General features: G+C 37.6%; 1 protein-coding gene across 7 annotated transcripts in view; it reads right to left on the minus strand.

Annotated features, from left to right (window-relative positions):
* Nucleotides 1-13729, minus strand: part of mical2a (microtubule associated monooxygenase, calponin and LIM domain containing 2a) — a 76318-nt gene that overhangs the window by 41923 nt on the left and 20666 nt on the right. For 6 of the 7 annotated variants that reach the window (XM_065261552.1, XM_065261550.1, XM_065261549.1 and 3 more), the window contains exons 3-4: nucleotides 4499-4706; nucleotides 865-981 (exon numbers count right to left, since the gene is read on the minus strand). In XM_065261552.1, the coding sequence (XP_065117624.1) occupies nucleotides 865-981; nucleotides 4499-4706 (325 nt within the window). The remainder of the gene's footprint in view (nucleotides 1-864; nucleotides 982-4498; nucleotides 4707-13729) is intronic. The other variant, XM_065261551.2, reaches the window with a different exon arrangement.

Consider the following 13729-nt stretch of genomic DNA (forward strand, 5'->3'; position numbering starts at 1 on the left):
ATTTCTTTGATCTCTAGAAATCTCATGAAATTAATTGTGAGACATTCCTGTATATGAGTAGTGAAAGAATGGAAAGGACACAGAAGGGACTCGGAAAATGATCCGTGTTAATGTTAAAAATACTTTAACAGCATTGCAGGTGTTATTTGGTTGGCATGGAAACTATTGGCTATTGTAATGAGACAGGAAGTACGTTGTCCCAGCTTTTCCCTAGTAATCTTCAAAACCCCTAAAGAAGAAAACCAAACTAACCGAATCTAGAAGCAATCAACAATGCGATCCCAGACCGAAACTTTAGACGGGATGTAAGGTTAAATAAGGATTGAGATAATTAAGCTTCAACAAAAACACACTATTAGCTCATACTGAAAAAGCATTCATGAGATAAACATGTCTCTATGGTCAGTAAATAAAAAACAAACAATAGCTTAGCAGTTTGTGCATTTACAATACCAGACAAATGTGCATGAGCAGACCAAACACATGAAGTCTTTCATGATCTTAAAGACCATTTGATTCGAAGGTTTATAATAATGTTGTTGAAATTAGATTGGTTGACGAATATAAATTAAAATGTTATCGCAACTCATGACGCTTGTGGCCAAAGATGTAAGCTGTAATGACACTCAAATATAAGATATCTAAATAGAAATAGTTACAATAGTTTTATTTTTAGTCTTTGCATAATGCACATATCATTTATGTTAGACAATAGATGTGACTTTACTAGTATTTAAAAAAAATGGGAAATAGTCCTTGCGGAAATTAGTTGTTTTGTAGTAGAACCCTGATTAATTTTGGAGCTGTCCATAGCTGTGATTAAACATCTATTGTACCGAATATAACTGGGATCAAAAGCTTCACCTTCATTCTCCTGGTCCACTGGAGGTTCGAGCAGCTTGACAAACTCCACATTTATGTGAAACTCCACACCAACAAGCAGAGCGATCTTCAGGAGCATTAGCTGGAGCTGCCGAATGCCTGCCAAAGACAGCCCGAACAAAAACCATCAGCTTCATAGTCACGCTAACACTGCTTAAAAACACACTAATTAACAAATGTGGGAATACCAGTGCTGCTTTCAGGGGAGAGAGAAACATGATCACATTTTCCCTTAAAGCTTTACGGCTAGGACAGTTCACCCCGAAATAAAAGTATGTTATCATTTTCGTACAATGTAAGTGGAAAGGAACTGGGACTTTCAAGTTTCAAAAATGACAAAAAAACTTTTAAAATAGTTAATTTGACTTTCAAAGACCTTTAAAGGGATAGTTCACTAAAAAATGCAAATTACCCCATGATTTATTCACCCTCAAGCAGGGCCGGCGTCATGGGGGGGCATTCGCGGGCAGTGCCCCCCCGAACAGGTTGTCGTGCCCCCCTACAAAGTTTTTTATTAATTTAATATATATCAAGAATAATTAAAATAAATTAAACATTGAATGTTTCATGACTTGTAATGTAATCAAATGAGGAAAATATAGTTGATATATGTTTTCTTTAATTGAAAAATAGACCAGTTTCTCTGATTGGATGTATTGCCGCGTCTCACCCGTCTTAAGTCTTTAGCATATTTGTGACTTGATACTAGCAACGTGTTTTTTCGCGGCATTTTATGGATCGTGTAAAATATGGATATTAGAACATTTAGAACGAACCAGCACCGCCTGCTTCATCTGACTTCATGCAAACACAGACTGGCTCAAACTCAGAGATTAGAGGTGAGGTGGAATTTACAAATCTACAGGACACTGTTTTAAGGAAGTTTAATGTTCTTACACGCCGTCTTCAGCTATTTCAAAGGTAAGTTAGCGTTGTTTTAAATTACGTAAGCTTAAATGTGAAGTGTGGCTATAGACCGTTAACAGCATTACGACGTGATTATGGTAAAGCGGCTTTTTTAAAGCTAGGACGCCGTGTGCACTGTGCTATGAAACCCACTCATTTCAATGGCTTGCGCCGCGCGAGGTCGGTTTGTTGTTACGTCGAGTAGCGCGAGCGCAGCGGAGCTCAGGTTGCGCTCACGCCGCGGTCGAAGTTCAATAGTTTTGCGCATAGTTTGTGGTCTTTTGCACTTTATACGGGAAATGAGCTGACAGTCTGTACCAGTTGTATGAGTGTGTGCTTGATGTATTTGTTGTTTTGATGTCTTGTTTTTGCAAGTTATTGTTGCTATTGCGTGCCCCCCGTTGGAAGCCGAGTGCCCCCCTGTTAGTTATGGTCTGGCGCCGGCTCTGCCCTCAAGCCATCCTTGATTACAGACTAACACAATAAGAGTTATATTATAAAATGTCTTGGCTATTCCAAGCTTTACCCAGCTAACACAAATACATAACTGTTACGTAACGTCGACATAATAGGATGACCAAACTTACGTTATGTTACTGGACGTAACTTCGCAATGTAATCTGCCTGTCACGTGTACGTCGAGACAACGTAATGGATTAAAAGTTTTGTGTTGTAAGTTTTGTGTTTGGGTCTCAGTTCAGATAAACATCTGTCCTGTCAGACGCCGTGCTGTGCACGAGATTGAGTTCAGCTGAAGGTGGGAGGTGCGTGCTGTTTTTTGTTTGCTATGTAAAAAGCAGCTCGTATGGTGGTTAAATATCTAATATATTTTGACTTATTTAAGGTAAACTTTGAGACTGAAAAGTTTAAACAAGCTAACCTAAATAGAAAAGGAAATTAACGTTTATATAATTGAAATGGTAATGAAATGACCTCCCTGGGACGTAACAGTTACGTTGCCAGCTGGTAAGTCATGAAATTACCAAAAATGACCAATAAACTACATAGATAGGACGTTGTGTGTTAGCTGGGTATAATGGTAGTAAATAGTGCTTTTAATTTAAATTTAATGATCTATCCTTCACAAAAGTAATCTACACTTCCGGTAACGACTCAAGTCGTTCAAGAGAAAGCGTATGTCCAATGTAAGGACGTAGCGTACAATGGAAAAGCACTCTCTCACCCACGTCGGTTATTATCGAAAGCTAGTTATTTTAGTTTGTAAACTTTTAAATATTTATACTTTCCATACAAATTTGCATTGATTGCCCTATGTAGGCCTTTATTAACCCACTGGAACCATCTGGATTACTTCTCTGAAGGATGAATGTACTTTTTTGGGGCTTTAAATCAAAAAGCACCATTTACTACCATTATAATGGTGCTTTCACACCAGACGCGGTAAAGGCGAGGGGCAACCTTCCGATGTCTCTGATGAAGCCAATACGGAAGTGATTTAAACTGCTATTCATTCCCATTAACTCTTTCCCCGCCACTGACAAGTTATCTCGTCAATTTGCAATACCGCTACTATCCACCAGGTGCAACTTATAAAACCCGGAAGTATTGCCCTAGGTCAAACAGCTGTATCTCCGTGTATGTTTTAAAGATCGCTCTGCATCTGATCTCTATCAAAAGTCCTTCACAAAAATGGAATTATCTCAGCTGGCGGGGAAAGAGTTAACCTCCATGTTAAAAATGCCCAACTTTACAGTAAAAAATAATATGTTAACAGCCTTCTACAAAAAGTATTTTTGGTCTGTATAGCTAATTTTGCCCTTCATGATAACTGTGAGAGGGGTGAATTTTTTTGTAACTCATCCGTTTAAATTATATTAAGCCTTAAAGTTCTGCATAATTAAGGGCGTGGCCACTTGAGTGAGGGGTGAACAGCCATTGCGGTCACTAGAATCGAGCTAGGCAGGCGTGGTTTCAGCAACCAGTCACCTCAGCTTCACCCATGTCCCGCCTCTTTACCCATTTTCGGTTTTCAGAGAGTGACGCGCGGCCAAGATGGCGACGGCAGTCAACGCCTACTTTAAGCTTCAAAAACGATCTTCACAAACCAATGGGTGACGTCACGGACACTACGTCCATATTTTTTTACAGTCTATGGGTAGAGGCTGCAAAAATGCTCTTTTAGCGCGTAGTTGTACTCGCTTCATTCGCGTGTTAAAGCCGCGCGTGAAATTCTAGTCATTCGAGACATTCACATGGAAATTTGCGTCATGGGAGGGGCTTATGCAACTCCGCTCGCTTCATGTAATTATGTCACTACTAAAGCAAGCTCCTGCTTGGTATATCCAACAAAATTCAGATTTTTCCCACAGAAACACTCAATTTGCACCGCGTGATCCGTGCAATTCGCAGGTACCACGCTGCAGGATACCAATTCGTGTCTTTGCATTGACTTAACATGTAAATCACTCGCGCTTGCTGCCTCTTCCACGTCTGGTGTGAATGCACAGTAAAGCTTGGAACACCCAGGACATAACTAGTATATCTAGTTTAACTGATATAAGGTTAGTCTTAACAAGATAATCATATACATCGAGGATGGCTTAAGGGGGAGTAAATCATAGAGTCATTTTTATATACTGTACTATCCCTTTAAATAGTAGATAAAGAAGAACTAAAAAAGGAAGTTATGGATACCTGCCCATAATATTCAAAATGAGCACAGGACATGAGAGCCTGCTTTAAAACTCACTGATGTGATCGATGGCTCCAGCGCAGAACTTGCCGTAAAACTTTTTGGCACCCAAACCTCTGAGGTCATGAATTGTGTAGGGCCAGAGATGCAGGACATTGTTTCTGGCGAATGTGTCTCTCTTCTCTATAACCACAACTTTGGCCCCGAGGAAAGCCAACTCGATCGCGGTCCGCAAACCACAAGGGCCTCCTCCAATTATCAAGCACTGAAAGTAACCAGAGAAAACAACAAGAAATTAACTAAAGTCTTGCATGACAAAATACATAAACTATCCCTTTAGACCTTTTATGCTTTATAATCTCACTTGTATTTATTCCTATTGATTCTCTGTGAGCAGACAGCTCCGGCCCACTCGTACAGAAAGTGTCTTTTAAAGAAGCCAGGATAAAATAATGAAGCGCTAATGCAAACAACACAATAAAATCAGTGCGAGTAACTAGAGACGCATGTGTGATTTCCTCAGCATTGAATCATAGATACATCCTGTGATTTCAAAGCTGTGATTCACGCATCAATTCTGTAAGGATCATCCAAGTAAGGGGGACGTCAGTTTTTGGACATGTCTGGGAATGTCTGCCGTGGGTATGATTTCATTCCCTCTGGTTAAGTGATGAAAGACCCTTTTCATGTGGAGAGATGATCTCCATACAGATTTAGTCAGAATAAACTCAGCGCTTGGACGCTCAGCCCGGTTTCAGTCCAGATGGTGCGATGTAACTTTTTCATTCTGATCCTTTTATTTCCTATTCCTCCCTCACACACGGTCAAACAGAACGTTGGGATGATTAATGGACCACAAAATAAGGAAGCTGTAGAGAGGGAAGCAACCATAGTTCTTCCTGTCACAAATGGCGTGACTGCAGTGCTGGTATCAATATTGTGATATACTCGGGTTTCAGCCGCACCTGATTCTGGATCTTATCGTGTTTATACAGTACACAGTGTCTGTTGTGTCTGTTGACTCAATGTGAGTACAAGAAGCCCAGATGACATCATCAAAAGTCCACATGCAGCAGCCAGTAATAAAAAACACTAGGTCGTTAAGTTCATTGTTTTGTTTTTGCAATGAATGTATTTTCTTTATACTGTATCAATAGATTTAATAGAATATGTTATATGCAAATTTAGAGGCTAGGCTAACATGTATGTTGTTTAAGTATTTAAATTAAATCGTAAATCCTGGCAGTAAATATTAATACACATAAAACACATTTAAAAGTAATTATTTAATGAATATATCTTTCAAAAACTACAAATTCTTAACAAGAAATAAACACAAAAATAACTGATAATAAAAAAGCAATCAAAATAAACTGACTATACCAGAACAGGCCTTAAATAGTAGCCAATCCTACTAAGGTCATATTAGTACTGGACCACGTCTGTAGTGGCTGCAAAAAAATCAATTCCTTACAGATCCTTAAGAATAGCATCCCTTACTTCCCTAAATTTGGAATTGCTGTTTTGGAAATGTATGTTTTACCTGCCAGTTCATACTGCTTATCAAAGTTTTGCAGCATTTCATTAAATGAGATCCATCTGATACTGTCTCGTTTATAAAGGTGCTGCATTGCCCTTGTGTTTTTTAGAGAGATGTGCAATCATTGCAGTGAACTGAAATCATCGCGATGAGGTCAAACAATCACGATTAGACATTTATTTAATCCTTGTGACAGCCCTAATTTTGACCTGCACTGACATTTGTGCTTTTTCAGTTGCTTAAAAACATTAAAATGGTAAATGACTCATAACGCTGTGTACAGCACAAACTGGGCTACAATGATATGTGAGCAACATGTATGTACATGTTTGTATTTTTGATAGGGATGCACCGATACTGGTATCGGGTATCGGCCTCGATACCACATTTTCTAAAGTACTCGTACTCGTTAAAAGTCTCCCGATACCTGGAATCGATACCACGGTCTAAGAAATATCTATGTTTGAGTGGCGTGTAAGGGGTTAATGCCTCTTGTGTTGTCCAAAGAGGCAGAGTTTACAACAAACTGGAAAGCTAGTCCTTTGTTTTTTGTTAAATTATAAGACTAAAGCTGTTACCTGTAAATTTAAATCATGTTTTTTTTATTAAGTACTCGGTATCGGTATCGGCAAGTACTGAAATGCAGGTACTCGTACTCGTATTCCAAAAAAGTGGAATCGGTGCATCCCTAATTTTTGAGAAAAGTTTATGCGTGGTTTTTAAAAAAAGTCACTGATATACGGTTACAAAACCCATAGTAAACATGTTTCTAGAATTTTTGTAAATCATCCTGCCAACTTATTTACATAAAACAATATATGAGTTTCGTTGCAAAACGAGATATTTTTTATTTTTCAGAAATCTTGTTTTTTGGTTGTGCATTCGAATTAATATCAATTCAACTGCAGTTGGTTTGTTTTGATTTAAACCTTCATAACATAAAAAATACAGCTAAGTAGCACCATAAAACAAAATAATTACATGATAACTAGGGATGGGCATGAGTACTCAATTGCTCGAGTACTCGAACGTGGCATCGATGATCAATCACGAAAACGATGATCATGTGGGTTTATTTATTTATTTATTGTTGATATGGCGGTAGGGCCGGCGCTAGCTATAGGCAGAGTAGGCAAATGCCTAGGGCCTCAAGCTTGGAGGGGGGGCCTCCATAACTGCTAAATCCATGTGCGCTAGTCCGACAGCAATAAATACAGTTTTAAGGTGAGTTCGACTTTATCCGCCGTAAGAACGCAGACGTTTGACATCAAAGTAACGTGAGAACGATTGATAAGCAAACTCCTCTGTATGATTTCTCGATTCGCTCTCGCAGTGCTTTGATATCATCCACCTGTCGGTTCTTGCAACGCCTCATGAAGTTAATGAAGCCTAGATGAACAGCATTCAAATCTCTGCAGCTGACCCACTTTGAGTGACGCTGAAAGCGGCTATCACGTCCTTTTCCTGCTTAGCAAAAGCGGCATGCAAAGACAGTTCAGCACATGATGCAGGTATTTTAAAATAATGCATTTAAAAAATAATCTTAGCTTTGTTCTGTTTATCAACGTCATTTCAGGACAGCTCAAACTTGAGCGCTTCTGACTCTGTTTAGACACTTTGAATGGATGTGCACGATAGCATCGCGTGGGAAGCTGACTATCAAAATAGTCAAGTTAAAAAAGTTTGTATTTAAAGTCAAACAGCAAACAAAACTGGCGTTATTATGGATATTTAAGGTATAAAAAGGTATTGAAAAATATGAATATATCCATAGTCTAATAGATAACTTTATACTGTATATTGGTTCAGTAAGGGGCTGATCACACCAAACGCATTTATGGCAGTTGTAGGCACCTTTTTTGAATGATATTCGCGCGCTGTTTTTGGCGGGCCTTTTGTTGTGGTGACGGAGGTTTACAGTTGCTTTGATTTCTTACAGGGTAGAAAAACACTTTCTCAGATTATTCAGAAAATTAGAGGGGTGTGAGGGGCCTCCAACATAAATTTTGCCTAGGGCCTCCAACTATCTAGAACCGGCCCTGTATGGCGGCATTTGGATGTCTGATTAGCATTACAAGCGCATGTAGTAGTAAAGACTGGAGGGTCTGAAGATGCGTTTTTGACGTCGTTTCGAGCTACGCAGATCGGCGTATGACATTACCATGCGTGATTTAAAAACAAACAGATAATTCCACGCGACCGCCGCAGCAACCCGCCGATCCGCGCATTGCGCGGCAGCCCGCTGATCCCGTGAAGCTGGCCACACCTCACATCACTGAGGCACTATGGTTTAAAAGGAAGCCGTGATTTTCGGAAATACAGTCAGTCAGGTGCAAAATGTACAGCGCCGTCAAAAGTTCAATGGGTTATCATCTCATATTTGAACATCAAATGTCAAGAGATACCAGAGAGCCATACGAGCATTATTATAACATCTTGACTGAGGAAAGAGGACGACACGACACAGCTAAATGCTAAAATGATAGCAAAACACTTAAAGCTGCTTAATGTTATGATGAAGCTTGAGCTTTGACTGGACGTGTTTAAAAGTGCGCTGTTTAAGATGCACATCCACAAAGGGAGTTAAACTTGTTTTTTTTTTTATAACTTAGTTAAAAACTTCGTTGAAGTGTTGCATTTTATACAGATAGATGCACGTTGTACATTTATGTTGTATAAAAGCTTAAAATTATGTAGAGTGCATCATATAGAAAGCGCTTCGGTTTGTGTTTATTAACCCTTTAGTTTCACTTCTTCACGCAGCTTTTCCTGTTAGAGGTTTCTGTTAAAAACATTTCATTCATTAAAAATCTAGTATGGGTTCATTGTTCTGTCATAGTTTCTTCAAAATTAAGTTTTATTTGAGTGTTTTTAATAAAAATATTTTCATTTTCACCATGATGTGTACCCTCATGATGCCCCTTTGATTGCCCCGCCCCCAGTTAATCGAGTACTCGTTCTTCAGACCTATGGATTAATCGAAATGAAAAAATGACATAAATGCACATCCCTAATGATAACATAATAATAAACATGTTTTGACAAAAATTTTAAAAACGGAGTTATAAAAATGTAAGTATCATTACAACGTTGTTTGATTTAGAGCTGCAAATTTCGACTATTTTTTCAACCGATTAGTCTATCGATTATTTTTTCGATTAATCGAATAGTCTAAATAAAGATTTTTTTTTACAAATAATAAATGTAACATCTGCTATTAATGCCAACATTTTATTGAAGCATTTTCTCAATTAAACAAATACACAAACAGTGCCAGTGCCAAGGAAAATATAACAAATCACATAAAAACAAGTCCAACATTAATTCAGCCTAACATAAACAGTGCAAAAGGGGCATTATTCACTTAAACAAATAAAATATATTAATATTAAAGAAGTAAAATAAAAATAAATCAAACTGAATAATAACTCCTTATTAATATAAAAACATGTCCTGCTCTTTATTGTTCCAGCCCTAGTGCTAATCATAAACTAATGAAGAGTCATCATTAACTACAAAATGACTCACATGAAATCATTGTTTATTAATACATTAACTAAAAAACATGTCATGTTGTACTTAATGATGACTCTTCACTTCGTTTATGATTAGTACATGCATTTACTCAGCATTAGTTCAGACTGAAGTAAAAATAAGTTCATTGTGATTCATGAACCCTTATTATAAAATGTAACCATTATATTATTACTGTTAATATTATTACTATCAGTAGTAACGTTACTGCATTCTCATTTAGCATCAACTTTAACATTTAACTTTTCTTAAGTCTCGGGTAAATACAAATTTAGTTAGCATGATCTTCTAATATTTTATAAACGGCGTTTACGCTGCTGTTACTTTAAATAAACGCATGTCAGGAATACCTAACGAGACGAGCTTTTATAATATCTGCGCACATAGCAAAAAAATAAGCTATGGGAACTCCGCGCTGCCAGCTGGCTTTCAGTGCACGCGGGCACATGCCTATCTCAGTGTAACACAGTAACTTATTATTTCATAACTTCTTAATATAAAAAGTTAAACTTGTCCCGCTCTTTATTTACTGTTTCAACATACTGCCCAGACGCGATGCAATGTCGTGTCTGTCAGGCGTCTCGCAACTCGTATTAAACTAAGATGTAAACACAGCTGTATTAAGCACCATATATGCCTGCATTGATTCTATTGTTGTATAAAAACTTACTGTAAAAATTCAAATACTTACGCTGCCGTCGCGTCATTCTGAGGTCGGAGAGCTCCAGGTTGTTTTCTTTTAAGATGATCATGCACAGATGTTGCGCTGCTGTGGTATGCCATTTCAGTTTTACACAGTATGTGTTTTATTTGGTCTCTGCTTAAAGTATTCCCACACTTTTGATCACGTTCTGGCTGTTTGGTATAACACTTGTATTATCCGGTCGGAGCTGAAGCCGCCTTCATTTGAAAACGTAAACAATGCGACGCATCGACGCATTTCCGGCAAATCGACGTAATTACGTAATCGACGTAATCGACTTCGTCGACGCGTCGTTCCAGCCCTAGTTTGATTACCGTGATTTTGAAAACTCGTGGTAAATCCTGTCCAGCCAGAAACAGTTTGACACAGGCGTGCACATGCAACATAGTTTTTTGCACAAGAATGCATTTAAGGGATAATGTATTGTATTCATTCAGGGTAAACTTATTAGACAGATTTACTTATTTATTTTTACCACAGAAATAATTTCAGGGACATGAAATATTAAATTGTGATTTTCAAAAATAAAACTTTTAAAAAAAAAATCAGTGTGTGTATCAGTTCTTTTTTAACATTTCCATCTTATTTTAACAAAACCATGATAATATTGATAACCGTGATAACTTTGGTCACTATAATCATGATATGAAATTTTCATACCGTCCTATCCCTACTGTATACATATATAAACAACCGTAACAAAGGCTATATATATCCTAAGCTATATAAATGCAATTTATATTACCATATAAATATCCTGATCAAAATTTTTTTGTAATGAGACAATAGTAAATGTGTCCATATTAAGACTTCCACTGTACTTCCAGCACTAAAATTGCCCATAAAAAAATAAAATCAAATAAAAAAAACTTGGATGACCCCGGTGAAGTGCACTCTATCATACGTCTAACTGCTTTTTTGACAATTTGCCTATGTTTCGCATAAGGAATCCAACTCTTTAACATTGTTAATAAGTCAGAATGCATGAAATAAACTTTACAGGGTTTTAAAAATCAGTAGAAGGTAGGTGATTGTGTGCATGCATGCATATGTGTGTTTATTTGTGTATGTGTACAGGGTTAAATATCAAAAGGATACAGTTGTATTTATTTGTACTTTGGTTAAAGAATCTGCAGAAGGAGTGTATGTTTATTCGTGAGGAACATGCTTAAAAATGTCACTATGACCTTGTGTGTTTATTCACAGTTAACAGGGTTGAAAGGGAAAATGTACAGGTGGCGAGATAAAAACCACTGAACATTATATGTCTGAGAAGAGAGATGAGATTTCATTCATCAGTGCTTCAGGTATGCTGCACTGTCTCAACAGGCCGATCCTGCACTTTTTTTTTATTTCACTGGATAGGCCAGACACCACCAGCAGAGACTGACAGACCAGGTGCACCTTTTCTGTTTGATTTTACCTACTAAAAACAACACAGAATGAACAAAGCCTGTCTATTCATAAGAGACCGCAAGCACTCCAGATCCAGAGACTAATGAAACACACTGCCACTCACAGCAGATATGAACACAACCATATCTCTTTTGTTTCGGCTCATCCCCACCCTAAAACTACAAAGTATAGTAGTGCAGAGGTGAGCTTTCCTGTTGAGTCAGCTAGTGCTGTTTCCTGACCATCGCTGGGCATTTCATGCCAATTTCATGCATTTTTTTTATATAGCTTGACTGTAATAAAGGAAAATTTGTTAGGTTAAAGGAAAACAACATCAATATTTTACTATGTACTTACCTCAATTTAGACAAATTAATACATCCCTATCTTTTTCAATGTATGCACTCAATTTTTGTACAGTGCATCCTGAATGTGTTAGCATTTAGCCTAGCCCCATTCATTCCTTAGGATCCAAACAGGGATGAATATAGATGGCACCAAACACTTCCATGTTTTCCCGATTTAAAGACTGTTACATGAGTAAGTATGGTGGCACAAAATAAAACTTTTGTTTGGAGCCATAGGAATGAATGGGGCTAGGCTAAATGCTAACACATTCACAAAGCGCTGTACAAAGATTAAAATGCATGCATTGCAAAAAAGATAGGTATGTATTAATTCATCTTAGTTGAGGTAAGGACATAGTAAAATATTAAAAACAGTGTTGTTTTCCTTTAAGAGTTCTATTTGCATACATCAACAAACATCACGTTTGTTTTGTCTACATATATGAATGATAAAAACTTAACTAGGAGCTCCAGTATGCTTTTAATGAACAAACACTTTGCAATAAAAATGTCCTCTGGGCGTTTTTCGTTTTAAAATACAGGGCAGTGGCATCTGCAAAATCCCATTACACCGCTTGCTCAGCCTGTCTTATCTCTTGGAAAAGTCTGCAGAACAGGAACTGACTGCATGACCTATCACATGGCGCATCCTGTGAAAGTCACAGTGTCGGACCAATAGTCACTTTACGCACACGCCAGGCTAACTTTAATCCTCACATTGGCTCTACAACCACATGCAATCATAGTTTGCTAAATCAAAAAAATCAAACGCTATTAAAACTAATCGCTCTGAAGAGGACAACCAGTCTCAAAAGTATGGAAATAAAATGGACAACGCCTATCCAGGACTGGTGGAGTGGAAAATTCCCTGATTATACAATATAATGACATCGTATGATGCCTAACCACACCACACTATTTAAAGGAATAGTTCACCCAAAAATGAAAATTCTGTCATCGTTACTTGCTCTCATGTTGTTACAAACCTGTATAAATTTATTTGTTCTGATGAACACGAAAGAAGATATTTTGAGGAATGTTTGTAACCAAACCGATCAGAGGCCCCATTGAAAGAATACTATGGAAGTCAATGGGGCCTCTGATCAGAACAAAGATTTATACAGGTTTGTAACAACAATGACGCCAAAAGTTTCATTTTTGGGTAAACTATCCCTTTAGCTGTGTTGATCCTGAATAACTGTATAAGCATATTGAGATCAGATGGCACATATTTACATCTATGCAATACTGAAGTGTTACATTTTATATTACAAACTGTATGCATTTGTCAGACACTTTCAACCAAAGTGACTAACTGTGCATTACAAGGTATATATTTTAATCAGTATGTGGTTTTAACCTTTTGCACATCTAACACATTGTTCTGAGCAATACAGGAGCACAAGTGAATTAGAAAGCATTAAAAACTGCAATTGGTGTTGCTTGTGCCATGCTTTACTAGCTAGGCCACAGTATTATCCACAAGCGCAGACACATAAAGATGAAGATGACTTGTGGAAAAGAGGAAACAAAAACTCTTTTGCTCAGATTTACAGAGTAAATCATAACTTCAGTCTGGGTCATAAGCTCTACAGCTTAGACTGAAGAAACGCTCCAAGAATTTACCACAAAATCCGGTAGTGTAACCACGGACCCTGAAGAACAGCCCAAAAATTTAAAAGGAAGAATTTAAATACACTTTCTGCGTCAACATTATTTAAACACTGCCCACTGCAGAACTGTATGTGACTGTACAAAACATAAAGCCT

Source organism: Paramisgurnus dabryanus, chromosome 2, assembly GCF_030506205.2.
Source record: "Paramisgurnus dabryanus chromosome 2, PD_genome_1.1, whole genome shotgun sequence".
In the NCBI taxonomy this organism is placed as follows: Eukaryota; Metazoa; Chordata; class Actinopteri; order Cypriniformes; family Cobitidae; genus Paramisgurnus; species Paramisgurnus dabryanus.